The sequence below is a fragment of the Hemiscyllium ocellatum genome, chromosome 6 (assembly GCF_020745735.1).
Source record: "Hemiscyllium ocellatum isolate sHemOce1 chromosome 6, sHemOce1.pat.X.cur, whole genome shotgun sequence".
Lineage (NCBI taxonomy): Eukaryota > Metazoa > Chordata > Chondrichthyes > Orectolobiformes > Hemiscylliidae > Hemiscyllium > Hemiscyllium ocellatum.
The window spans coordinates 117760545-117788140 of NC_083406.1; the positions used below are offsets into that span (position 1 = coordinate 117760545).

The window sequence follows — 27596 nt, forward strand, 5'->3', positions numbered from 1 at the left end:
ACTAATTTATATAGCAGGAGAAAAGGGGGCGGATTGGTTGGCAAGTCAATCAGTATATTTTGCTATATAGTTCCCCATTGTTTTCTTCATGGAGCATTCCCTTGGCCAGAGTCAATTTAACACCAAATTGACACCCTTTTGTCCCGTGGTGCAGTGTAAATTGTTGAGCATTTGAAACGTGGCATTCTTGCTTTTGGTCTGATGATTTTGGACACCAAATTGGAGTAAGGCAATAAAATGGAGCATTGTACAACGTTACTCTCTTCCTGCCGAGGCAAAGTGCCTAAAGTCTCTCTGCTACTTGTGAACATTCGTTTGCCATTTCTGCTTTGTGTTGAGGATGAATCATTGAAATTTACTGCAAAGATTGATCAACCTAGCAATTGGACTGCATGGTGGCTCAGTGGTTAGCACTGCTGCCTCACCAGTGTCAGGGTCCCAGGTTCAATCTGAGCTTCTGGCAACTGTCTGGGTGGAGCTTGCACATTCTCCGTGTCTGCATGGGTTTCCTTCAGGAGATCCAGTTTCCTCCCAAGTCCAAAAGATGTGCAGGTTAGGAGGATGGGCCATGCTAAATTGCCCGCACTACCCAGGGATATGTAGTTTTGGTGGGTGAGCCATGGTAAATGCAGGGTTACAGGGATGGGGTGGGTTTGGCTGGGATGCTCTTTGGAGGGGCAGTGTGGACTCAAATGGACTGAATGGCCTGCTTCCACAGTATACAGATTCTACGATTCAAATTCTCAAGGATTCTAATCCCCATGTCCCAGATCTGCCGAAGGATGGATTCACTGATAAGGGTTTAATAGGCATTAGGGAAACCAAAAAGTAACAGGAATCTTCTTTGGTACCTCAAACCCAGATGGTGCTTGACCCTCCTGTCCAGGCAATGGAGCGGGGCTGCCCAGAAAACCAAACATTTTATCCACCATCTCGGAGTCATTCACAGGCTCGTTCCGAGCCCTCTCCATTTGCTCCAGCATTTCCTTCTTCCGACGGGCTTCTCTCTGCTCACTCATCTCCCTCTCGGCGTCTTCGAGAGCCAGTTGGGTAAGGCGTTCCTGCAGCAAGAGGAGGAGAACAGACAAGTTGCCAGCCAAAGCCATTCTCACCAGGGACCGGAGGAGAATGGGGGTGGGGGTGGGGGGGGGGGGGGGGGGGGGTGGAAGAGGAGGGAGGGGGAAGTGGGTGTGGGCGGGGAGGTAAAACATGGCCACTCTCTGATACAATTCTGCTGGATTACCAGAAGCAACCAATAAAAGTCATTACAGCAATCCTTTATTCTTTCTTGGGTCATGGGCATCGCTAGCAAGACCAGCATGTTGTGCCAATTCCCAAATGCCCTTGGACTGACTGCCCATGTCAGAGACCTCTGGATTACATCATGAAGACTGACAGAGGTTACAGGGAGGGTGAAGCCATAGACAGACAGTCAGGAGTATACAGAATAGAATTTTCAAAATGGTGTTGTTTTGGATCAGCAGCTAATGTAGGTCAGTGCAGATGAGAGAGAGGAAACAGAGCTTGGTGTGTGCATGACATTATGGAGAAACTGCAAATTTAGAAGGGGAAAGGAGAAAGGTTGTTTTAAAAAGAAAAAAGAGATTGTTGGAATAGTCAAATCAGAGGTAGCAGGAGCATGAAAGAGTCTCCCTGCAAAAGATGGGCTGATGCAGGGACAGAAATGGGTAACATTACAGAGACACTGTAGCTACATGAACAGGATGGGCTTCGAGGGATATGGGTCGAACAGGACTAAGTTTATTTAGGATATCTGGTCAGCATGGATGAGTTGGACCGAAGGGTCTACTTCTGTGCTGTACATCTCTACGATGTGTCAAGGTTCCTTAGACAGCCTCTTCCAAACCTGGGACCAGCATCATCTAGAAGGACGAGGGCAGCAGATACATGGGAACACCACCCAGCTACGGGTTCCCCTCCGGGCCACTCAACATTCTGATTTGGAAACATATCACCATTCCTTCAGTGTCACTGGGTCAGAATCATGGAATTCCCTCCCACTGTGGGGGCTCCCACACTCCAAAAACAGCAGCAGCCAAAGGCTCCTCCAGTTCCTCGAGGGCAATAATTGCTGGTCCAGCATCCCATGACCAATTCTGGGGGACCTCTACACTGAACTCTTAAAAACAAACGATCAGAGTCCCTGACGCCACTGAAGTTCCTCAGCCTTTCAGGGAAAATGGGGACAGAAGTCATTCACGTGACCCACCTGGTGTTTCCTTTCTGCCTCCTCCTTGGCTTTTTTGCTGCTCATCTCTTTGCGAAGTCTCATCTCCTCAGCAAGGCGGAGCTTCTCTGCTTCCAGCCTCCTTTGGTACTGGGAAGGCAAAGGAGAAAAACGCAAAACAAAAGGAACAATTGCAGAGGTTTCAGTTACATCTAGATCCTCGAATCCGTGCTGCCACATGAGTCAATTGAGAAGAAAGGCTCCTACAGTGACTCATTGATTGACTGAGAAAGATATGCATTTATGTATCAATTTTTACAACCTTGGGCTGTGTCGGACTTTGATAGCTGCTCACTGCACAGCTGACTGACATCTCAAACAAGTGGCAGGTGACTTAACTGCAAAAGCCATTCAAACAAGTAGATGGGCTTGAGGCACAGGCACATTGAGTTGTGAGAAAAACAGCAGTGAAAAGAACTGACCCAAAAATCAAAGCACAGCAGGCCATTTGGCCCATCGAGCCCAATGTTGGCCCCCTGAATATCAAGTAAAAAATGAGGTCTGCAGATGCTGGAGATCACAGCTGAAAATGTGTTGCTGGTCAAAGCACAGCAGGCCAGGCAGCATCTCAGGAATAGAGAATTCGACGTTTCGAGCATAAGCCCTTCATCAGGAATGAGAGAGAGTAGCCAAGCAGGCTAAGATAAAAGGTAGGGAGGAGGGACTTGGGGGAGGGGCGATGGAGGTGGGATAGGTGGAAGGAGGTCAAGGTGAGGGTGATAGGCCGGAGTGGGGTGGGGGCGGAGAGGTCAGGAAGAGGATTGCAGGTTAGGAGGGCGGTGCTGAGTTGAGGGAACCGACTGAGACAAGGTGGGGGGAGGGGAAATGAGGAAACTGGAGAAATCTGAATTCATACCTTGTGGTTGGAGGGTTCCCAGGCGGAAGATGAGGCGCTCCTCCTCCAGCCGTCGTGTAGTTGTGTTCTGCCGGTGGAGGAGTCCAAGGACCTGCATGTCCTCGGTGGAGTGGGAGGGAGAGTTAAAGTGTTGAGCCACGGGGTGGTTGGGTTGGTTGGTCCGGGCGTCCCTGAGGTGAACAGTTTCCTCCTTTTCCCCTCCCCCCACCTTGTCTCAGTCGGTTCCCTCAACTCAGCACCGCCCTCCTAACCTGCAATCTCCTTACTGACCTCTCCGCCCCCACCCCACTCCGGCCTATCACCCTCACCTTGACCTCCTTCCACCTATCCCACCTCCATCGCCCCTCCCCCAAGTCCCTCCTCCCTACCTTTTATCTTAGCCTGCTTGGCTACTCTCTCTCATTCCTGATGAAGGGCTTATGCTCGAAACGTCGAATTCTCTATTCCTGAGATGCTGCCTGGCCTGCTGTGCTTTGACCAGCAACACATTTTCACCCCTGAATATCAAACCCAGTTAGTCACCTTCCCTTCCACTTTTGCCAAAGCCCCAGAATTTGTTTGACGTCAAGTATGATCCTAACTTCCATTTGGGAATTATGGTTTGGTTTTTACCTCCAGAGCTTAGTTAATCTGTAATGCCTGGAGTTACTGGGTTTTTTGACCCCTGGATGGGATGGTGGAGCTCTTATATCCACTACATGGGGGCCACAACATGGAGGAGCCGGTGTTGGACTAGGACAGGCAGAGTTAGAAGTCACACCACCAGGTTTAAATCCAACAGGTTTATTTGGAAGCACTAGCTTCCAGAGTATGTACTACCTGATGAAGGAGCAGAGCTCTGAAAGCTAGTGCTTCCAAATAAACCTGTTGCACTATAACCTGGCGTTGTGTGACTTTTAAGTTATTACAAGGGGGACTACCATGCTGTTGATGGAGCTGTTCCAGGCACCCTGAGACACCGAATCACTGAATGAGGAGACTATCATTCAGTCCATCATAGGCGGTGTGTCATTAAAAGGGCTCTGAAATTAATCCCTGCCTTATCCCATAAACCCACAATGTATATTTGACAAAGAAACCAATCTAGTTCCCGTTTGGAAGCTAGCAACCTGTCAGGTTAGCACTTGGCAGCCATAACACTGATTTAAAAGGTACCTCGTACAAATGCAAGCTTTCTACACTGACAGTCAACAGTTAGTTCGTTTGTGATTCCTGATGAAGGGCTTTTGCCCGAAACGTCGATTTTGCTGTTCGTTGGATACTGCCTGAACTGCTGTGCTCTTCCAGCACCACTGATCCAGAATCTGGTTTCCAGCATCTGCAGTCATTGTTTTTACCTAGTTAGTTCAGTTGGCTGGATGGCTGATTTGCAATGTGTAGGTTCAATTCCTGCACAGGCTGAGGTAACCATGAAGCATTCTCCTCACTGGAGGCTTGGTGACCTTCAGGTTGAGCCACGACTCATTGAGTGTCTCGTTATTGAGTGTAGCCTCATGGATCAGCTGGGCTTTGGCGACTTTTTTTAAAGTTGAGGCAGACTCAACTTCCACGTAACGGGCTCCCTTTCCCTCCCCTCCAGTCATAGCGGAAAAAAGCACTCACCTCTCCTCTCAGCCGCTTGTACAGTCGACGTGCAATCATGCCGCGAACATAAGTTTGGATGGTGATGACAGCCCAGAAGCAATGGCGGAATGCTCTCCTCACCAAGTAACCACGGCAACGGGCCTGGAATAGGATGATTCTCTTCCGGGCGAAGTGATACTGCGTGCAGAGCTTACGGGACCGATAGAGCGCTTGGAGTCTGGAGAATCCAATTCGCATCTAGCCCGAGATAAAACGAAGGAAGCATTGAAGAGAAAAAAAAAGAAACAAAAAATAGTGCAACACAGACTTGGAACAACAGTGCGGTCCACTAAGCAAAACCGCAGGGATTAGGTGGTGGCTCCAGGACGCATAAGTTAATGAGATCATCACTGACCTGCTGGTTCTAATCTGCCTTCCTCTCAGCACAGTAATCACTTAAGGTCAAAACCTTTTATGGCCCAAATAGAAAATGGGGGAACAAGCCTGTCGCCACGTTCTCCTATTTAATAAATCTAAGTTTCCCCCAATAGGGGGATGTCAAAGGGTGTGGGTGAGCCTTACGAATATAGACTTGATTTTGATTTGATTTATTGTGGTCATGTGCTGAGATACAGTGAAAAGTGTTGTTCTGCATGCTCTACAGGCTGATCGTACCATGCAAAGTATATCAGGGTAAGAGCAGAGGGCAGAATACACAGTGTTAAAGCCACAGAGAAAAGGAGATAGCACATGAATGTTTGAGGTGTCCATTCAGAATCTGATAACGATAGTGGAAATGATCTTGGAGCAGATCCTTTGCAATTCCCAACCTTGATATCCCCAAGTCAGGCAGCAGACACACTGAAGTGCCACTGCCCTGAGTAACATACCCTTCTGACTTGGGAAATAATAGCTCTGTACTTTCATTGTCACTGGGTTAAAACCCACTCCTTAACATAGCTGCAGGTACTACACACTCACTCACTCACTCACACACACAGCAGCAGTTGAAGATGATAGATCACCACCACCACCTTCTCAACAGCAACTAGGAATGGACAAACCAATGCCAGCCTTGCCAACACCCACAGCCGCAAACAAAAATATATTTTTTTAAAAAAAAATGGAATGAACAGTTGACTTACTGCGCTGAAATTCTTCCGACACTGATATCCACGCCAATACTTCTGAATCAACAACACCGATTTCCTTATTTTTACAAAGTTCGACCTGTGGAATGTTTTGGAATTTTTTAAAAACCCAGCTTGGAACATGTTCTCTCAAAAACAAAACATGCAGCACATGATCATATTAACTTTTCTGGGAAATTTGTAGATCAATAAAATATGGGTTAGTTGCAGAGTAACAGTTTAAGTTCCAAACAGTGATTGATGGCTTAGTTTATAAGAATCTCATTTCTGTGTTGGAAGGCTGTCAGCTCAGGTCCCACTCAAAAAGAAAGAGCATAACTTCTAGGGAACACACTATCATCAGTTTTCCACCTTTTAGATATATTAAACAAAAGTCTTGTATCTCCTCTCAGGTAGAGTTATTAAACCTGAAAATGTGTTGCTGGTCAAAGCGCAGCAGGTCAGGCAGCATCCAAGGAACAGGAAATTCGACGTTTCAGGCATAAGCCCTTCATGGTACCACTTGAGAGCCAGGAACTTTGTCCAATATGTATCCTTCAACTAACATCCCCCAAAACAAACATTAAATAATAAAAAAATCTGAGAATTGTCTGAATGCTCAGCATCAGCATGAGGAGGAGCAGAGTTAACATCAACTCTCTCGCTCTCTCTCCACACACAAGTGCTGCCTGATCTGTTGAGAGTTTCACAAAGATGTAAGAAATAGAAAATCTAGGCTACCCAGCCTGACCTGTGCCCTGCCATTCAATAAAATCATAGCTGATCTGATCTTGGCCTCAAGTCCTCTTATGCTGTTCTAACAAAATAAAGAACAGTGCATAACAGAAATCTGAAAGAAAGACAAGCGCTGGAGAAACTCAGCAGGTCTGGTGGCAATGGAAAGGGAGAGAAACAGAATTAACACGGAATCCAGTGTCACTGGATTGACATGTTAATGTCTTGACTGTGTACTGGTATTCCCAGACCATTAGCCTGGGGTCTAGATTACTAGTCACATTATTCCTCTGTCACCTATACTCAGATGTCCCCCCCAGGTAAAATTGTGGGAAGTTGAGACACTTGCACAGTTAGTTGGACCGAATAGCCACCTTCTGGATTAAATGGAATTGTCATTACAATGTGAAATATAAATCAAAGAGACGGATAGCAGTGATCAAAGCTCAGATCATGGTGTGAACCTTGTAAGGTGTAGGATTAAAGGATCAATTAGCATTTTACAATCTAAATGATTCCTATTGTCTGGTTAATTCATTCCAATGCTCAGTGATAGAATGGGAAAAGCAAATCAGATTTTGGATTAGAAAATAAGTTCACGGGATGAGCGAATCACTGGCTAGGCCAGCGCTTATTGCCCATCCTAATTGCCCAGAGGGCAGTTAAGAGTCAACCACATTGCTATGGGTCTGGACTCACGGGTAGGCCAGACCAGGTAAGGATGGTAGATTCCATCCCTGAAGGACATTGATGAACCAGATGTGTTTTTCCAACAATCGAAAATGGATTCATGATCATTAAACTCTTAATCCTAGATTTTACTGAATTCAAATTCCACTGGCTGTCATGGAGGGAGTCAAACCCAGGTGCCCAGAACATGGCCTGGGCCTCTGGATTGTACCACTATGTCATTGCCACCCCAGTGTTGATAGGTTTAACATTGAATCTGCATAACACACACTAGACCCAATGCCAGGAAATAGAACATAGCATCCAGAATCCAAAACAGAAATCGCTGTGGAAGCTCAGCAGGTCTGGCAGTATCTGTGGAGAAAGAAACAGAGTTAACTCAGTTAAATGATTTCTGAAGAAGGGTCATTGGACCTGAAATGCTAACTATGTCTCTCTCTCCACAGATGCTGCCAGACCTGGCATGGTGGGCAGCACGGTGGCACAGTGGTTAGCACTGCTGCCTCACAGCGCCAGAGACCCGGGTTCAATTCCCGCCTCAGGCGACTGACTGTGTGGAGTTTGCACGTTCTCCCTGTGTCTGCGTGGGTTTCCTCCCACAGTCACAAAGATGTGCGGGTCAGGTGAATTGGCCATGCTAAATTGCCCGTAGTGTTAGGTAAAGGGGTAAATGTAGGGGTATGGGTGGGTTGCGCTTCGGCAGGTCGGTGTGGACTTGTTGGGCCGAAGGGCCTGTTTCCACAGTGTAAGTAATCTAATCTAATGAGTTTCTCAAGCAATTCCTGGTTTTGTTTCAGGTTCCCAGCATCTGCAGGTCTGTGTTTAATTATGGAGCATCCACAATAATTGTGGAGCTGAAAGTATCAGATTCAGATTATGCAAAACACTTGTGCTGAGAGAGAGCGAGAGAGAGCGAGAGAGAGCGAGAGAGAGCGAGAGAGAGCGAGAGAGAGCGAGAGAGAGCGAGAGAGAGCGAGAGAGAGCGAGAGAGAGCGAGAGAGAGCGAGAGAGAAAAAGAGAAAGAAAAAAGAGCGAGCGAGAGAGCGAGAGATGAGGGGATGATGTGACTGTTTACTTTCAGGATTTTAAAAAGCAAATGAGATTATTTCAGACTAACAAACTGCTTCAACCCGATGGACAGCTGCAATACCCGAGGACAGCAGGCTACGTTCAAACAGGGCTCTTTCTAAACTGCTGCCAGTTAGCTAAAGGATTGTTCAGAATAATGTCAATGTCACAGTTTCAAATCCCATTCCAGGTGAGACAGACAGGGGTCATGCATCTTATACTGCAATGTAGCAAGTGCAAGGCAATGATATGTCCATCAGTGCTGGGCTTATGTACTGGTACATGGTGGCGTACATAATTAGTGGGATCTAAATGGCCCTAGCAGCCAGAACGTTCAAGGGGTTTCACAGTAGCTCAGTGGTTAGCACTGCTGCCTCACAGCACCAGGATCATGGGTTCGATTCTACCCTCAGGTGACTGTGTGTGGAGTTTGCACATTCTCCCTGTGTCTATGTGGGTTTCCTCCGGGTGCTCTAGTTTCCTCCCACAGTCCAAAGATGTGCAGGTTCGGGTGGATTAGCCATACAACATTGCCCCATGATGTTCAGGGATGTGCAACGGGTTATAGAGATTGGATGAGGACTGCTCTTAGAGGGGTCAGTGTGGAAACAATGGGCCAAGTGGCCTGCTTCCACACTGTAGAGATTCTATGATTCACAAAAGATAGAAAGTGGGAGTAGGCCATTCGGCCCTTCCAGCCTGCTCCACCATTCAATAAGATCACGGCTGATCATCCAACTCAGTCCCCTGTTCCAATTTCTCCCCTTAACCTTTGATCCCTTTAGCCTTCAGAACTATATCTAACTTCTTCTTTCAACCATTTTCTGGGGGGTGGGGGCAGAGAATTTGACCGGCTCCCCACTCTCTGGGTGAAGGCACTTCCCCACATCTCAGTCCGAAGTGACCCAGCCTAAGTTTAGACTGTGACCTCTGGTCAAGGTCATCCTTCCTGTTTTTACCCAGTTAGAACTTTATAGGTTTCTACGAGATTACCCCTTCCTTGTACCATTCTTCCAAAATGAAGACCAATCTAACTTATCCAGTCTCCCCTCAGATCAGTCCTGCCTTCCCAGAAATTCAATGGAGGATTACAGATAGTGTGGTCACAGAATTGTAATGACCCTTTGCTTTCTACAAATCATTGAATAATAAAAACTGAAGGCACAAAGGATCTTTTAAATTAAAGCCATTAAAAATCATATAGATGTTCCCCACTCCCTAAGAACCTATCGGGACAGTGCAGTAATCTTTTATTGAGTTAAAGGTAGTTTAAAGACTTTTAGCTATAAAACTCTAACACTCCCTTAAACTCACTTCCATCCCAGCTTCTTTTTCAATCTCAGGTCATGTGATTTTATGTCACTTCCATTGATGTTACAGACTGTTACAGTTAAACTTTTAGTTAAAAACTTAGTCATGCAACATGAACAACCACAGTTCCACAGTCCGAGATCTCTCGCTACTTGCGAGAATGAACAGATTTTAATCCAAAAATCATCTTTAAATAGAGTCATAGAGTCATACAGCATGGAAACCGACCTTTCGATCCAACTTGCCCATGCCAACCAAGTTTCCCCAACTTAAACTCATCGCACCTATCCGTGTTTGGCCCATATCCCGCCAAATCTTTCCTATTCATGTACCTGTTTAAATGACTTTCAAATATTAGTAACTATACCTGTACTACCACTTCCTCTGGCAGCTCATTCCATCGGCAAACCAGTCTGAAAAGGTTGCCCTTCAGGTCCCTTTTAAATCTTTCCCCTCTCAGCTTAAACCGATACCCTCTGGTTTTGAACATCCCTTCTGGGGGGAAAACACCTCAGCTATTCACTTTATCTCTGCCCCTCATGATTTCATAAACCTCTACAAGGTAATCCTCAACCTCCTAAACTTGGGTCTAGCCCCTCTCTATACCTGAAACCCTCCATTCCCAGCAACATCCTGGTAAACCTTTTCCGAAGCCTCTCCAATCACATAACATCCTTCCTGTAGCAAGGTGGTCAGAACTGTACACGGGAGCCCAGAAGATGTCTCACCAACATCTTGTACAACCTGTGGCGGCGGCGGCACAGTGGCTAGAGCCGCTGCCTCACAGCGCCAGGGTTTGATTCTAGCCTTGAGTGACTCTCAGTGTGGAGTTTGCACATTCTCCCAGTGTCTGCATGGGTTTTCTCGGGTGCTTCGGTTTCCTCCCACGACGTGCAGGTTAAGTGAATTAGTCAGGGGGAAAATGCAGGAGAATGGGTCTGGGTGGGTTACTCTTCAGAGGATCGGTGTAAACTCCATCTGCTGCTCCTCAGCCTGCTGGCCAAATTGATCAAGTTCTCTGTAATCTCAGATAACCTTCTTCATTGCCCACTATGCCATCAATTTGGTGGCCATCAGCAAACCTAATAACCATCCCTCCTAAATTCTTATCAAAATCGTTCATATAAATGACAAGCAACAATGGCCCCAGTACCGATTTCTACAAAATCCCACTGGGGACAAGCCTCCAGTCCGAACAAACAACCCTCCACCACACTCTGCCTCTTGTATCCAATTGGCAAGCTCACCCTGAAACCCATAGAGAGTCAGAGATGTACAGCATGGAAACAGACCCTTCGGTCCAACCCGTCCATGCTGACCAGATATCCCAACCCAATCTAGTCCCACCTGCCAGCACCCAGCCATATCCCTCCAAACCCTTCCTATTCATATACCCATCCAAATGCCTTTTAAATGTTGTAATTGTACCAGCCTCCACCACTTCCTCTGGCAGCTCATTCCACACACATACCACCCTCTGCATGAAAATGTTGCCCCTTAGGTCCCTTTTATATCTTTCCCCTCTCACCCTAAACCTATGCCCTCTAGTTTGGGACTCCCTGACCCCAGGAAAAGGACTTTGCTTATTTATCCTATCCATGCCCCTCAATTTTGTAAACCTCTATAAAGGTCACCCCTCAGCTTCCGACACTCCAGAGAAAACAGCCCCAGCCTGTTCAGCCTCCCCCTGTAGCTCAAATCCTCCAACCCTAGCAACATCTTTGTAAATCTTTTCTGAACCCTTTCAAGTTTCACAACATCTTTCCAATAGGAAGGAGACCAGAAATGCATGCAATATTCCAACAGTGGCCTAACCAATGTCCTGTACAGCCGCAACATGACCTTCCAACCCCTGTAATCAATACTCTGACCACGAAAGGAAAGCATACCAAACACCTTCTTCACTATCCTATCTACCTGCGAATCCACTTTCAAGGAGCATGATCTAACTTTGCTAATTAGCCAACCATGCAGATCCTTGTCAAAGGCTTTACAACTGCTACTAATAATAATTATAATGCAAAAGGGGTGTTGAGAAATAGGCAAATATCACACTACAGGTCCAATTGTGTTCAAATAGGTGAAAACTCCCGAACTCAGTTTTTCCTTGCTTTGTATTGGTTGTACTTTAATCTAAACAGTCCAACTGGTGAAGAGCTCTTTTTTAAAATCACATGGCTATCAGGTGGTAGTGTAACCACTGTGGCTCACATGGGAGCACACTCACCTCTGAACCTCAAGGTCCTGAGTTCAAAGTCTCATTCAGGACTCCCATGGAAATAAAACCAAGGGTGCTGTTCCAGTGCAGTCCTGAGGGAGTGTTGCACTGTCATGCATGCAGTCCTTCCAATGAAATGTTAAAGAGATAGACGTTCTGTGGAAGATGTTGAAAATGTGTTGCTGGTTAAAGCACAGCAGGTTAGGCAGCATCCAAGGAACAGGAAATTCGACGTTTCGGGCCAGAGCCCTTCATCAGGAATGAGGAGAGTGTGCCAGGCAGGCTAAGATAAAAGGTAGGGAGGAGGGACTTGGGGGAGGGGCGATGGGAATGTGATAGGTGGAAGGAGGTCAAGGTGAGGGTGATAGGCCGGAGTGGGGTGGGAGCGAAGAGGTCAGGAAGATTTGTAAAACTTGCGCCCACACCTCCTCCCTCACTTCCCTCCAAGGCCCCAAGGGATCCTTCCATATCCGCCACAAGTTCACCTGCACCTCCACACACATCATCTATTGCATCCGCTGCACCCGATGTTCTGTGGAAGATCCCAATACACAATGCCAGAGAGGACAAAAGGATTATCCTCATTATCCTGGTCAATACGGATGTCTTCATAGACATCACAGGTACACATCTAGCCATTACACGGTCACTATCGCATCATTAATCATATCAATAATAAAAATGTTGGTGAATACTCTTGGCACATCAGGGATGTCCATACCTCTGAGGCAGGAGGGCTGGGTTCAATTGCCACCGGCTCCAGATGTGTGATATTTTCTAAAATCACCCTGTTCAGAGATGATATCTAAAACTATGATATCCTGGTCTGAAAAATATGTGTTGCTGGAAAAGCGCACCAGGTCAGGCAGCATCCAAAGAGCAGGAAAATCGACGTTTCGGGCAGGAGCTCTTCTTCAGGCATGGTTTCAGGCTCTTGCCCGAAACGTCGATTGTCCTGCTCTTTGGATGCTGCCTGACCTGCTGCGCTTTTCCAGCAACATTTTCCAGCTCTGATCTCCAGCATCTGCAGTCCTCACTTTCTCCTATGACTTCCTGGAGTCAGTCTCAAATGTTGACAGAACCAAAAGCAAAAACAGAACTAAAAACAAAAACCAAAAAGAACTGCGGATGCTGTAAATCAGAAACAAAAATAGAAATAGCTGGAGAAGCTCAGCAGGTCTGGCAGCATCTGAGGAGAGAAATTGGAGTTAATGTTTCCGGTCCAGTGACCCTTCCTTAGAATCTGAGGCAGTTCCGAGAAAGGGTCACGGGACCCGAAACGTTAACTCCAATTTCTCTCCACAGGTGCTGCCTGACCTGCTGAGCTTCTCCAGCTTCTGTTGTTTCAGAATCAGAACTAGGCAGAGACTTTTCTCATCTAGAAATCCCTATGTTTTTGACAATGAATTATTAGTCAAACATAATTGCACTATTAATCTTTATTCTATGGACATAAATATCATTAAAAAGATTTTAATGAATTATGATTAAAGGTCTGTACAAGTAGAAAAGGTTTAGCTATTTTTTAAAACTTTTTTTTAAAAAGATGGGATGTGGGTGTCACTGGCTAGGGTAGCATTTATTGCCTATCCCTAAATCGCCCTGAGGTCAGTTTAAGAGTCAACCCCACTGTGGGTCTGGAGTCACTTAGGCCACACCAGGTAAGAACGGCAGATGTCCTTCCCTACAGGATATTAGTGACACAGACAGGTCCTTATGACAGTCAGCAGCGGTCACATGGTTCCCATAGGGCTCGCTTTTCCCCTCAAACTTCTAATTAAGTTCAAATTTCATCATCTGCTGTGGTGGGATTCGAACACATGACACCAGAATCCTGCCCCAAGCCCCAGCGAGAAATACCATGAGGTCACCACCTCAACATAAAGAAAGAGAGAGAACTCATGTCATTGCATGTTGAGATTTTCCCTCCCGTACACATCACAGGACTAGACTTGTTTGCATATTTCATATTCAGGATAAACTCGAGACTGGCAATGGTTGCTAGTTGATCTTTTGCAATGGCAGGGGAATAGATTAAAGTTTACATTAACACTGAATAGGTCAAACTGCTGAAACGCCAAGTGTTTGGAAGGACAATTCCTTTGAACAATATCCATCACATTACGACCTTTTGAATAAAGCTGGGGTTGCACCTGCTTGATTTGATGAGTCCTACCTGTCTTTAAAACCCCGAACCACTTTCTGAATGAGGATGACCTTGCCAGTGATGGCCTTGTCTCGCTCTATCTCCAGCAACATATCATGGTGATCCTGAAATGAAAATAGACACAAGGCAGGTTTAGCGCTCGTAACAAAACCTCCATCACAATATAGAACATTTAAGAAAAAAAAGATGGCAATGGACCCTTCCACCAGCCCAGAGCTTTGTTAATATCTAACATTTCCTACTGTCATTGAGAGTCAGTCTTTACAGCACAGGAAGTGGCCCAACATGTCCATGCTGAACATCAAACATCAGACTATTCTAATCCCATTTCCCCACCCATTTGACCTGTAGCCTTGGATGTTACCGATATAATAATGGGAATGAACATGTTAATTATACAAATGTTAGAGACTTGGGGTTCTTGCAAATTGTCCTGATAATTGCAAAATGTCATCAATATTTCAATGTCTCTGTTCAAATGATATTTGAGTTCTCTACTGCCAGTGGTTCCATCTTGTCAGGAAAGCAATGACAATAGGACAGTTCATGCTATTAACACTTGGAGACAGAGGAATGGAAGAACTGTATTGGAGAACGATTTAGTACTTGACAGACAAGGAGAGTTGAAGAGGTTAATTGTATTTTGACCTGTAGGAATTCAATCATTCTTAAAGACAGGGATCATGTCCAGCTCAGTAAAGCAGCCCTTGAGAAGAAAGTATTGTGGTGAGAAACGAGAGAGGCGGGAATCTCACAGAACCCTATCTAGGGACCAGCATTGGAGCCGGCTCAAACAATGGAAGGAGCCCATATCATTATCTATGCAACATATTGATTAAGAATCAATGGAAATCTGAAACACACTTCCCTATGAAAATGGAAAGGTTAGGTTTATTCCAAACCCATTAGAAAGGACAAAGGCAGCAGATACATAGGAACACCACCTCCCACAAGTTCCCCTCCAAGCCACACACAACATGGACTCAAATAGATCACTGTTCCTTCAGGGCCACTGGGTCAAAATCCTGGAACTCCCTCCTTAAGTGCATTGTGAGTCTACCTATGGCACATGGACTACAGTGATTTAAGGCAGCTCACCCCTACCTTCAAGGGCAACTAGGGACAGACAATAAATGCTGACCCAGCCAGTGACACCCACATCCCATAAGAGAACATTTTTTTCAAATAAAAAAGAAAATTTTACACAATTTGGAACACAAACAGCACAAAGGAATAATGATTTCAAGGTGTGCAAATGAAGATACAGGTTAACCACGATCTAGGCAATGGTACAGGGTCATAATGGCTGAATAGCCTACTCCTTTTAGATTTCTAGAGGAGAGCACCTATGGCTCACTGATTGAGGGGTCACGTAAGGTGACCAATCTGAAAATCGGTGCTCTAGGTATATAGTCTCCCCCAGGCTGAATATAACCACAGGGTCACAAAGTGTGGTGCTGGAAAAGTAGAGCCAGTCAGGCAGCATCCAAGGAGCAGGGGAGTCAATGTTGAGCATAAGCTCTTCAGCAGAGGAGCTGATGAAGAGCTTATGCACAAAACGTAGACTCTCCTACTCCTCGGATGCTGTCTGACCAGCTGTACTTTACCAGCACCACACGTTTTGACTCCAATGTCCAGTCCTCATTTTCTCCTTGTTATCGCATAGTCTGCCATTACACAGCACCTGTTGTTAACCACCAACAGTCTCCATTAACATCTACTCATCCTCCTCAGTCAGATCATTATCCACTCCTTTGTCTGTTCAACTGTTTTTGTCTCTCTTTGGGCTCTATCCCCACCAGTTTACTCCTTACCCTATCCCTCCATTCTCCGTTCGGATACAAACTGACATTTTCCTAGCTGCCTTCAGTTCTGAGGAAGGGTCACTGAAACATGAATGCTGTGAAGAGAAATCAAATGTTGCTGAGCTTTTCCAGTAATTTCTGGTTTTGTTATCTTTGCCCACTAACTTCACCTGTCCTGAAAGATTTTTGGAGCCGCCTCAGTTTTATGTCATCTTCAGACTTGGGACAAATACATTTAATCACCATATCCCAGTCACTGATGTACATTGTTAGCTGGAGGCCTGAACACTGAGCCTTGATGTATCAAGCTGAATTAACCCATTTATTCCCATGTTTTCGGTCTGTTAATCGGTTCCCCAGCCATGCCAGTATGGATACATTACATTTTAAAATCAACCTGTACAGCGATGTTATCACACACCTTCAGAACAGGTGGGACTTGAACCAGGGCCACCTGTCTCAGAGGGAGGGACCCTACCACCACACCATAAGAGCCCCCTTCATGCCAGCACATACTTCCCAAAAACCAAGTGCTCTCATGTTTCTTTACTAAGCTTTCATAAAACGTTATTGAAAGCCTTCTGCAAGTCTAAAAGAGTACCATATCCACCGGTTTGCTCTCATCTATTCTAGTAGCTCTCTTCTCTATGTCAACCCTCTTCAGCATCTCTTTGGGGGCAGCCGCGGTGGCTCAGTGGTTAGCACTGCTACCTCATAGCACCAGGGACCCAGGTTTGATTCCTACCTTGAGCGACTGTCTGTATGGAGTTTGCACATTCTCCCTGTGTCTGCGTGGGTTTCCTATGGGTGCTCTGGTTTCCTCCCACAGCCCAAAGCTGTGCAGGGCAGGTGAATTGGCCATGCTAAATTGCCCGTAGTGTTAGGTACATTAGTCAGGGCCAACAGGGGATAGGGGAGTGGGTTACTCTTTGGAGGGTCAGTGTGGACTTGTTGGGCCGAAGGGCCTGTTTCCAGACTATGGGAATCTAAAATCATACCTCAGTTAGATTTCCTCTCCTCCGTCTAAACTCCCGAGAGTACAGGCCTCAAGTGGCCAATCTCTCCTGAGAAGTCAAACTCATCTCTGGAATCAAATCTTGTGAACCTTCTCTGAAAGGCCTCCAATACAACTATCCCTCCCCAGGCAGGGAGATCAATGATTGCACACAACACTCCAGCTGTGGTCTATCTAATGCTTTGTACAGTTGTAGCTGTACTTTTACAGTCGGTTCCTTGAACTATAAATGCAGTCACTGCTGCTTGGTAGCTGATAAGCAATCGTCCTGAAGCTCTGTCCCTTTTCTGTTTCAGTTCTACCCAAACAGATTCTCCACCTTGAAAATGTTCAGCAAGTACCAAGTCAAACAAAATGACAGCACAGCATTTATCATTTGAGAAACGCATGGCAGTCGTTATATTTCGAGATCATTGACTGACAGCCACTATATTCCAATCCTCTCCCATCCCACGTGATTGCAACGCTGAAAAGTTCCTAAAATAATCTGTCCACTCACTCTGGTTTCTCTGCCGTTGCCATGACAACGGCCTTCTACAATCACCACTGTCCCATCAGAAGATCTGGAGTTTCCGGACAGGAAGTGGAAATCTCCTGCTGTCCTCGGCCATAAACAAAGAATAAAATGAATAAAGCAGCTTCCTGCCGTAGGCACAGCTGAGACTCACTGATAAACTCCCCAGTGGGTGGGCAGGGTAAAAACAGACAGGGCCATTCCCTCATAGTCAAAGAGACTTGAGCCTTTAACAAAGTAAAACACTGAGGCACTTCATAGGAATGCTATTGAACAAAACTGGACCCTGCAGTTGCCTAGGAGGGAGATACAAAAGGAAGGAGAGCACAAGCCTGGTCAAAATGGGAAGCTTCTGAAAAGAGAGGGGGAGAGAAGCAAAGGGGTTTAGAATGGAAATCCCAGAACTGAGGGTAAGGTCACGGATAACGCAGCAGTGAATCATTGGTGATTCACAAAACGCCAGATTTGGATTGGGTGAAGGAAACTGCCATCCTTCTCTGGTCAGGCCTACATGTGACTCAGACCCACAGCGAACAGGTTTGACTCTTTAGTACCCTCTGAAATGTTGAGCAAGCCACTCAGTTCGAGGGCAATTGGGGATGGATTAAAATAAATGCGAGCTTTGCCTCATCCCACAGAAAAACAAGCACCACAGAAATCTTAATGGCCTACGGTTTACGGGTCTTTGCATCTGTGGGACCCATTCATGAGTGAACCATGAGCTAAGGGCCAATCCATAGAGCTCCCTTTATTCAAGGAGAAAAAAAAGATAGACAGAAGGTGACAGACACCCTTAATGCAAAGTCCACCTCCTCAGTCTGTCCCAGCGTCTATCCCAGGGAAAAAGTTGAACTGGAGGCAGTTCAGAGGAGATTCACAGGACAGATTCCAGTCTATCCCAGCCACATCGTCACTTGGCAATGTCCAGGAGCCTTGCTGGAGACAGGCTCAATCAAAAGCTTCCGAGAGGGCACTAGGCAATTATTTAAACAGAAACAATGTCCTGTCTCCAACATCCTGTGGAAAGGGCAGGGGGAATGGCATTATGTTACAATGATCATTCTGACAGCCAGTGCACCCCTGATGGGTTGAATGGCCTCCTCTTTATTAGTACATGAGATGTGATCGTTGCTGGTAACATTTGTTACCCATCCCTAATTGCCCTTGTATGGAGTGGCTTGCTCACCCATTGCAGAGCAACCCCATTTCTAAGTGTGGAGTCTCATTTAGGCCAGACCAGGTAAGGACTGCAGTTACTTTCCCTACAAGGGCATCAGTGAACCAGATGGGTTTTAACAACAATTGGTGATAATTCCACAACTACCATGGAAACGAGATTTATTTTCCAGATATATTCATTGAATGAAAGTTCCATCAGTCACTGCGGTTGGACTGGAACCCTTGACACCTGAGTGTTCACCTGGCTCCCTGGATGAGTAGGGGAAAGGTGAGGACTGCAGACGCTGGGCAGTCAGAGTCAAAAAGTGTGGCACTGGAAAAGCACAGCAGGTCAGGCAACATCCGAGGAGGGGAGTTGACATTTCGGGCAGAAGTCCTTCATCAGGAACATGGAGGGGGAAAAGGGGCTTAGGATGCTGCCTGACCGGCTGTACTTTCCCAGTACCACATTTTTTTTGTCCCTGGATGAATAGCCTGTTTGCATTACCACGATGCTAGTATCTCCCATCTTGTTCTTCCTCTGCACCAGAACATCTGAGATTCTGAAATGCATTAGTTTCATTGAGCTTCAAGTTTGGTCAGCAGTGTGATCTACAACTGGCAGCTCCTCACTCTCCGGTTTCAGAATATGGTATACACACACACAGTTAATCTCTTTAGTACATTTCACCTAAGTGCAATATGGAAAACATCCCTCTCAATCGCCATAAGAACAAAGTGGAAGAGATAATTGGATGAAGTATCTTATTGACCAACAGCGCAGTCTACCCTCACTGGGCTTAAAAGATCCCGTCCCACTACTGCAAAGAAGGGGGGTTTATTGCCAGTACCTATCCATTCATCAGCATCACAAACCAATTGCCTGGCTATTTTATCACATTGCGGTCCCTGGGAGCTTGTTGTGTGAAAATGGCTGCTACGTTTTCTACATACAACAGCACCCAGACTTCTTCAGCTGTTACACACGTTGGGATCTCTGGTGGCCGTGACAGGGTATATTGAAATACAATGGAAAGTGGTGTTTCTTATTTAGTTCCTGCCAGTTAGGTCAACATTCCAATGTTATCAGCCATCAGAAAGCAGAGGAGTATCGCTCCTGGCTCCAGGTAACTACCAGCTAGAGGCTGGTTGGACCAGCCAAAGAGAAGTTTGCTACTTTGGGTTCTTACAGAAGGATGTGTCAGATTCAGGAATGCTTCAGGAAAGCCAGGAGTTCAAACACTGCCAGTCAGCACTCACTGCAACATAGGAGTGGAAGGCGGCCATTCAGCCCTTTAGGTCTATTCCGCCATTCAACAACAATCATGGCTGATCGACCAACTCCGTCCCCCTGTTCCTGCTTTCTCTCCATATCCTCTGATTCCATTAGCCCTAAGAACTACATCAACTCCTTCTTGGCATCAATCTGTTCCTGCGGTAGAGAATTCCACAGACTCACTGAACTATTACCTGCTCCCATTCCATTACAGAGTGCCAATCTCCTTTCTTTTCCCTATACCCTTGCACACCATTACCAGCCCAAAAACAACACATCCAAACCTACTCTTGACTACCTCGATTGAACCTGCCTCTACCACACTTGCAGGCAGTGCATTCCAGACTCAAAAGGAAAAAAAAATTAAAATGGAATAAAAAAGTTCACCACTCTCTCGGTGAAGAAATTTCTCCTCAAAAAGTCAAAGTCATAAAGCACAGACACTACACATCCCAATCTGATCTAATTCCATTTAAAGTCAGAGATGTACAGCACACCACTTTGGTCTAACTCATTCATGCCAACTAAATATCCTAAATTAATCTAGACCCATTTATCAGCATTTGGCCCATATCCTTCTAAACCCTTCCTATTCATGTACCCATCCAGGAGTCTTTTAAAATGTTGTAATTGTACCAGCCTCCACCACTTCCTCTGGCAGCTTATTCCATACGTGCAGCTCCCTCTGCATGAAAAACTTGCTCCTCAGGTCTCTTTTCTATCTTTCCCCGCTCACCCTAAACCTATGCCCTCTATTTCTGGACTCCCCCACCCCAGGGACGAGACCTTGTCTATTTACCCTATCCATGCCCCTCATGATTTTATAAACCTTATAAAGCCTCCAACGCTCCAGGGAAAACATCCTAGCCAAGTTAGCCTCTCCCTATAGCTCAAATCCTCCAACCCTGGCAATATTCTTGTAAATCTTTTCTGAACCCTTTCAAGGTTCACAACATTATTCTGATAGAAAGGAGATCAGATCAGAATTGCACGCAATATTCTAAGTGGCCTAAGCAGTGTCATGTACAGCCGCAACATGACCTCCCAACTTCTATGGATTAGATTAGATTCCCCAGAATATGGAAACAGGCCCTTTAGCCCAACTGCTCTGACCAGCACTCAGCCTAGATCCCTTCAAACCCTTCCTAATCATGTACCCATCCAGATGTCCTTTAAAATGTTGTAATTGTACCAACCTCCACCACTTCCTCTGGCAGCTCTTTCCATACACGCACCACCCTCTCTGTGTGAAAACGTTACCCCTCAGGTTGTTTTTAAGTCTTTCTCTTCTCATCCTAAACCTACACCTTTCTGCTTTGAACTCTCCTACCCTAGGAAAAAAGGATCTTGGCTATTAACCTTCACCATGTCCCCCGTGATTTCATAAACCTCTAAAAACAACACCCCTCAGCCTCTTGTGTTCTATAAAAAAAGCCCTGGCCTATTGCTCAAACCCTGCAGTCCCAGCTACATCTTGTTAATCTTTTCTGCACCCTTTCAAATTTAACATACTTCCAGGAGAAAGCCAACCAGACTTGTACACGGTATTCTAAAACTGGCCTCACCAATGTCCTGTATAGCTGCGACAGACGTCCAAACTACTATAGCCAATGTCCTGACCAATGGGAGTGAGCATACCAAAAAGCCTTGTTCACCACCCTGTCTACATGCAACCCCACTGTCAAGGAACTATGCACTTGTTTCCCCCCCCCCCCCCCCCATGGTCTCTGCTTGGTAACACACCCCAGGGCCCTACCATTAACTCTCTAAATCCTACCTTTGTTTGCCATACCAAAATGCAGCAGCTCACATTAATCTAAATTAAACTTCATCTTCCACTCCTCAGCCCATTGGCCAATCTGATCAAGATACTCCATATCTGACCTACACCACATCTTAGTCTGTGACCCTCTGGTTCTACCTCCCTGGTCATCAGAAACATCCTTTCTGCATTCACTCAGTCTGATCCTGTTAGAACCTTATTAGGTTTCTGAGAGATTTCCCCTGCTTGTTCTTCTAAATTCCAGCGTACACAGTCTGAACCGATCCAGTCTCTTCATACACCATCCGAGGAATTGGTCTTTGTAAACTCCTACTCTCGTTGTGCTGCCCTCTCCCATGTCGACAATAGAATTATTTAAACTTTTTAAACTCACCTTTAGGAAAATCTTCGTCTTTCCGATCTGCCAGTCTCCATCTTGTCCCAGAACTGCTTCTGCTATCCGTTGACATGTACCGCGCAGATCTCCCTGGCAAGCGAGAAGGTGGTGTTTTAAGAAATAAAGTTTTACTAATCAGATGAAAACTGTTCCCTCCCCCCGCCCACTCTCCCTGACTCCAGAACATACTGCAACCTGGCATCAGTAGGTGGGGAGGTATCAGATCACCCCCAAGCCTGAGCCAGCTCATGCCCGAAACGTCGATTCTCCTGCTCTTTGGATGCTGCCTGACCTGCTGCGCTTTTCCAGCAACACATTTCCACTCTGCTTCACCCCATTCCAGGTTTGTCTGAGTAATCTTAACTAAGTCTTCACTACAGCATGGTGCATGTGAGAGAGAGCAACTGACTTCTGAAAACAATAATATTTTTGTCATCACAGTCAAGTTGACATACCTGACCAGCAAGGAGCACATGCAAGTGAGATAATATTGGGAGTAGGAGGCCATTCAGCCCCTCAAGCTAATTCTGCCATAGTAGGATCATGGCTGATCTCAAATGTGGCTTTAATGGCACCTTCTTGCCTAGCCCCACCACTCCTAACATCTCGTCACTCCCTTGTCAAGCTAAGCTTTCTCTAACTCAGCCTGATTCAATCAATCACTAATTCACTGTCCAACCTCTCCTGCTCTCAAATGGAAATAAAACCCTCTGCAGATTAAAATGAACCTCAGATGATATTCCTTCCCATCTCCATCTTAAATGGGAGATCTTCATCTTCAAACGATGCCCTTAGTTCTGGATGGGGGAGTTGGAAAAGCACAGGTCAGGCAGCATCCAAGGAGCAGGAAAATCGAAGTTTCAGCCAACAAGCCTCATTCCTGATGAAGGGCTTTTGGCCAAAACTTCGATTCTCCTGCTCCTCGGATGCTGCCTGACCTGCTGTGTTTTTCCAACACCATACTTCAACTCTAATCTCCAGTCCTCACTTTCGCCTCTGGATGGTGAAGATCTGGTGGGTGCAGTGGGGAGTATTCCTGTTTTACAGAGGAATCTGGGTGCTGTTTGCATGAAATATAAAGTTATCATCCAGGTGCAACAAGCAATTAAAATGGGAAATGCCATTTCCACCTTTACAGCTAAGGGCTTAGAGTTTAAAAATAGAGAAGTCTTGTTCCAACTGTACAGGATGTTGGTGAGGCCACACTTGGGAGTACTGTAGAGTTTTGGTCCCCATATTTAAGTATACCCCATCATTGGAGTTGGTTCAAAAAGCGATTCACTCAGCTGATGTAGGGATTATCATATCAAGTGTCACTAAACAGGTTAGACCTTTATTCATTAGAGTATAGAATAATTAGATCAGATTAGATCCCCTACAGTATGGAAACAGGACCTTCAGTCCAAGTCCACACCAACCCTCTGAAGAGTAACCCACCCAGACCCATTTCTCGTATTCACCTCTGACTATGGACAATTTAGCATGACCAATTCACCTGACCTGCACATCATTAGACTGTGGGAGGAAACCGGAGCACCCAGAGGAAACCCACGCAGACACAGGGAGAACATACAAACTCCACAAATTGAACCTGGCTCCCTAGCACTGTGAGGTCGCAGTGCTAACCACTAAGCCACCATGCTGCTCTTCTTCATTTAAAGCAGTAAATTATTTTTGGAAATATTGAGTTGACAGCAACAAGGAATAGGCATGAAAAGAGGAGTCGAGGCCTTGGTGGATCAGCCATGACTTTATAAAATAGTAGGGGCCAAATGCCTACTCATCCGGATATTTCTGACTTTCTGAATCTCTAGCCTCAGGTCCCACTCAACCCCTTGACAGTTACTGAAGGTGCAATCCTAATGGGGCTATGCAGGTCGAGCATCAAACTAGGAATCCTTCCAATGTCGCCAATGACACCATGCAAGAGTGGCAGAATTCCTGGTCAGATGTCCTCTCCATGAATGGAGAGAAACTGGACCTTCTATGCTCTATCTATGGCTCCAGGACACTACCTGCATCAAGAGTGTTACTACAGCTGCATGGACTCCATAGATTGCCAGATTGGATGGATGCCTATGCCCACGCCAGATGTGATGGACGTCCAGATCTGCCCACAGTGGACATTGTTGCTGCTACAAGTTTGACCTGCCATCAGGCAGAGAATAGCACACAAGAGGAAACATCTCAGCAGCTAAACCCCCAAGGTGTCTTACATGTTTCAACATGATCACTTCTCATTTGTTTAAACCCCAATGGATATAGATTATAAGACATTGGATAAGGAAGCCATTCAGCCCAAGTCTGTTCCATCATTCAATGAGATCATGGTTAATCTGATCACCCTTAACCCCACTTTCCTGCCTTTGTCCCAAATCAGGGATGGGCAACAAATGCTGGCCTAGCCAGAGACGGCCACATCCCATGAGGAAACTAAAAAGAAACCTCTAGACTCTCTCTATACTTAAAAATCTCTCTTGACCTTGAATATACTTAAGGCAATCTCAATGGCTCTCTGGGATAAGACTTCCACAGATTCACTGCCCTCATCGGTCTTCAATGGCTGTCCCCTTACTCAGATTACACCCTCTGTTACTGGGCTCTCCCACAGAGGGAAACAACCTCGCCATATCTTCCAAATCCCCCGAGAACTGATCCAAGATTCTTATGTAAAAGGCTAACCTGTTCAACCTCTCAATAAGAAACCCCAGTCATCATTAGTGGTAACTTCTCCCAGTGTCCTCAACTGGCATCATGGGATAAATTACATATTTGTTGAAACAAAAACAAATCTCATCTGCTGCTGAGGGGGCAAAAGTGGCCAAGAATTTGAAAATCAAGCTTGCGTTGTTATATCAGCAACAGAGCAGGCAGTTAAATCTGTGCAACAACACAGGAGCGAAAAAAGTCTCGCTACATGGCACGGGGCAGCACAGTGGCTCAGTGCTACTCCACAGCACCAGGGATCCAGGTTCGATTCCAGCTTCGGGCGACCCGTCTGTGCGGAGTTTGCACATTCTCCCTGTGTCTGCGTGGTTTGCTCCGGTTTCCCCCCACAGTCACAAAGATGTACAGGTCAGGTGAATTGGCCATGCTAAATTGCCCATAGTGTTAGGTGCATTAGTCAGAGGGAAATGGGTCTGGGTGGGTTACTCTTCGGAGGGTTGGTGTGGACTTGATGGGCCAAAGGGCCTGTTTCTACACTGTTGGGAAATCTAACCTAATTATCCAGAGGCTGGGCATGTACTCCAGAGCAGCGAAGTGTTTCCAGAATGTTCTGTTTTTATTTCAGAATCAAAGACAATGCACTAGGATTCACGGTGGGAGGAACAGAACCACACAGGAGGCTACAGCTAACCTGGAGGACAGACAAGTGTGGGAAGCAGCAGAGCGAGATTAAGCAATGAAAACAGAAACAGAAATGATTGGAAAAGCTCAGCAGCTCTGGCAACCTCCGCAGAGAGAAAGCAGAGTTAACGTTTTGGGTCTAGTGACCCTTCCTCAGAGCAGTTAGTTTGGTTTTTAAATTTAGGAGAGGGAAACGGTTGCACTTCTTTAGGAAGAACTTTTATTAAATTGGAGAGGGTTCAGAGAAGATTTCCCAGCATGCTGCTGGGGCTGGAAGGTTCGAGTTGTAAGGAGAGGCTGGGCCTTTATTCCCCTGGAGTGTCAGAGGCTGCGGGGTGACCTGAGAGATTCATAAAATTGTAAGGGGCACGGATAGGATAAACAGACAAGGTCTTTTTCCCTAAGGTAAGGGGAGTTCAATACTAGACGGCATTTTTTTTTAAGGCGAGAAGAGAAAGATTTAAGAAAGGGAGCCAAGGGGCAACATTTGCCACACAGAGGGTGGTTTGTAAGTTTGTAATGAGCAGCCAGAGGAAGTGGTGGATGCGGGTACAGTTACAACATTTAAAAAGGCATTTGGACAGATAGAAGAAAGGTTTAGAGGGATATCAGTCAAATGGGACTTATTTAGTTTGGGAAATCTGGTCGGCATGGATGGGTTGGACTGAAGGGTCCATTTCCATACTGTATAACCCGAAATAAACACTAGCCAGGTTACAGATAGCCAGGGAACAGGAGCATCATCTCAGCTGTGACACAAACACTCTATCAAGTGGCTTGATGGCTCACAAGGCAGACCGGCTGAGGAGTAGGCAAAGACTCAACCTTCAAAAAAGGAGCACTCGTTATTATACATTAATACTGAAGACTATTGCACACGATTATCATAGATACACCAGCTTTGTCTTATTAACTTAGGTTAGGGATGATGGATCCTCATGTCCACGTGCCCACAGGACATCTTCCAGAGAGTAGACAGCTGTAATGAAGCCTGCTTTTCCCATTCGCTCAGTTGGCTGGATGGCTCGTTTGTGATGCAGAGCAACACCAACAGTGTGGGTTCAATTCCCGTCCCAGCAGACTTCACAATGAAGGCCTAGTAATCTCAACCACACCCCTCCGAGGGGCACCAACCCCTCAGGTTAAACTCCCTATCAGCCATCCCCCTCTCTCTCTCTCTAATGAGAGAGAAGCCTACGGTTATCTGGGACAATGGTGATGTGAACTTTTCAGTGTTCTTCCAGAAAGTGTGAACTCCTCCCACTCTAATATTTATACCCAGTGACGCGCAGCATGTGACATCATTGAAAGGTCACTCCATGGTCCTATTGCCCATGCACAACAAAAATCAGCAATTCCATCTTTGTCATGGAACAAATTCCTTGGAGATGGCTGTCTTCTCCACCTCAGTAACACCTACAATACGTGGACCAGAGTGTCTCATGAAGGCAGCTCAGGAATTGGCAATAAATGTTGGACCTTGCCAGCAGACCCAAGAATGTAAATGCAAAACGAGAACTTCAGTGAAAGGACACAGGGAAGGAATAAAGAATATTTACCTGTTTATAAGCTGGTTTCACTCCAGGCATCAGTACCCGATAACGATCGACAAACTCCACAAAGGTGTAGCGAATAGGATAGCCAGCCCGTCTGATCCGAATGGTCTCCATCATTCCAGAGTACCTCAGCTGTCGGACACACAGCTCCCGATCAAATAACTGTCCGAGAACAAAGAGATACCAGCAAATGAACATAGGCCCCAATGGGCAAAAACAGACAATGCAGTGTGGAATAGGAAGACACTCAGGATTAACTCCTGTTCCAATTAGCTACTTGTGACTAGAGCCCAAGGAGGGGGGTAAGCAATGGGGTGGAAAGTACCCACAATCCTCAGATTCACTATTCACTCGGAGGCGAACCTATGACCCTTGAAGGGAAGATTGCATGAGAGAGAGAGAGAGTGTGTCAGGTGACCAGATTATAAACATTGAGATTTCAACTAACAGCACATCACTCGCTGGGGAGGTGGTAGTGTAGTAGTTAATGTGACAAATAGAGGTCCAGGCTCCTGCTTTAGTGACAGGTTCAAACCTTACCACGGGAGCTGGAGAAATTTAATATTTAATTGTTGAATCTTGAATTAAAAGCCAGTCTCAGTGATTGCGACCATAAAACCATCATTTGTCAGAGATAAAAAAAAACATCTGGTTCACTAGTATCCTTTAGGGAAGGAAATCTGCCATCCTACAAGTGATTCCAGCTCCCATTGCCTGAGCTCCTGGACCCTCAGGGACTGTGGGCCATCACATTGTGCAAGGGCAAATCCACAAGTTGG

The 27596-nt window shown here is 45.9% G+C and overlaps 1 protein-coding gene across 1 annotated transcript in view; it reads right to left on the reverse strand.

The window, feature by feature from the left end:
* myo7aa (myosin VIIAa) overlaps positions 1-27596 on the reverse strand; it is a 182976-nt gene that overhangs the window by 82035 nt on the left and 73345 nt on the right. The window contains exons 17-23 of the mRNA XM_060826303.1: positions 26821-26979; positions 21911-22003; positions 13996-14090; positions 5813-5897; positions 4707-4925; positions 2231-2338; positions 852-1061 (exon numbers count right to left, since the gene is read on the reverse strand). Of these exons, the coding sequence (XP_060682286.1) occupies positions 852-1061; positions 2231-2338; positions 4707-4925; positions 5813-5897; positions 13996-14090; positions 21911-22003; positions 26821-26979 (969 nt within the window). The remainder of the gene's footprint in view (positions 1-851; positions 1062-2230; positions 2339-4706; positions 4926-5812; positions 5898-13995; positions 14091-21910; positions 22004-26820; positions 26980-27596) is intronic.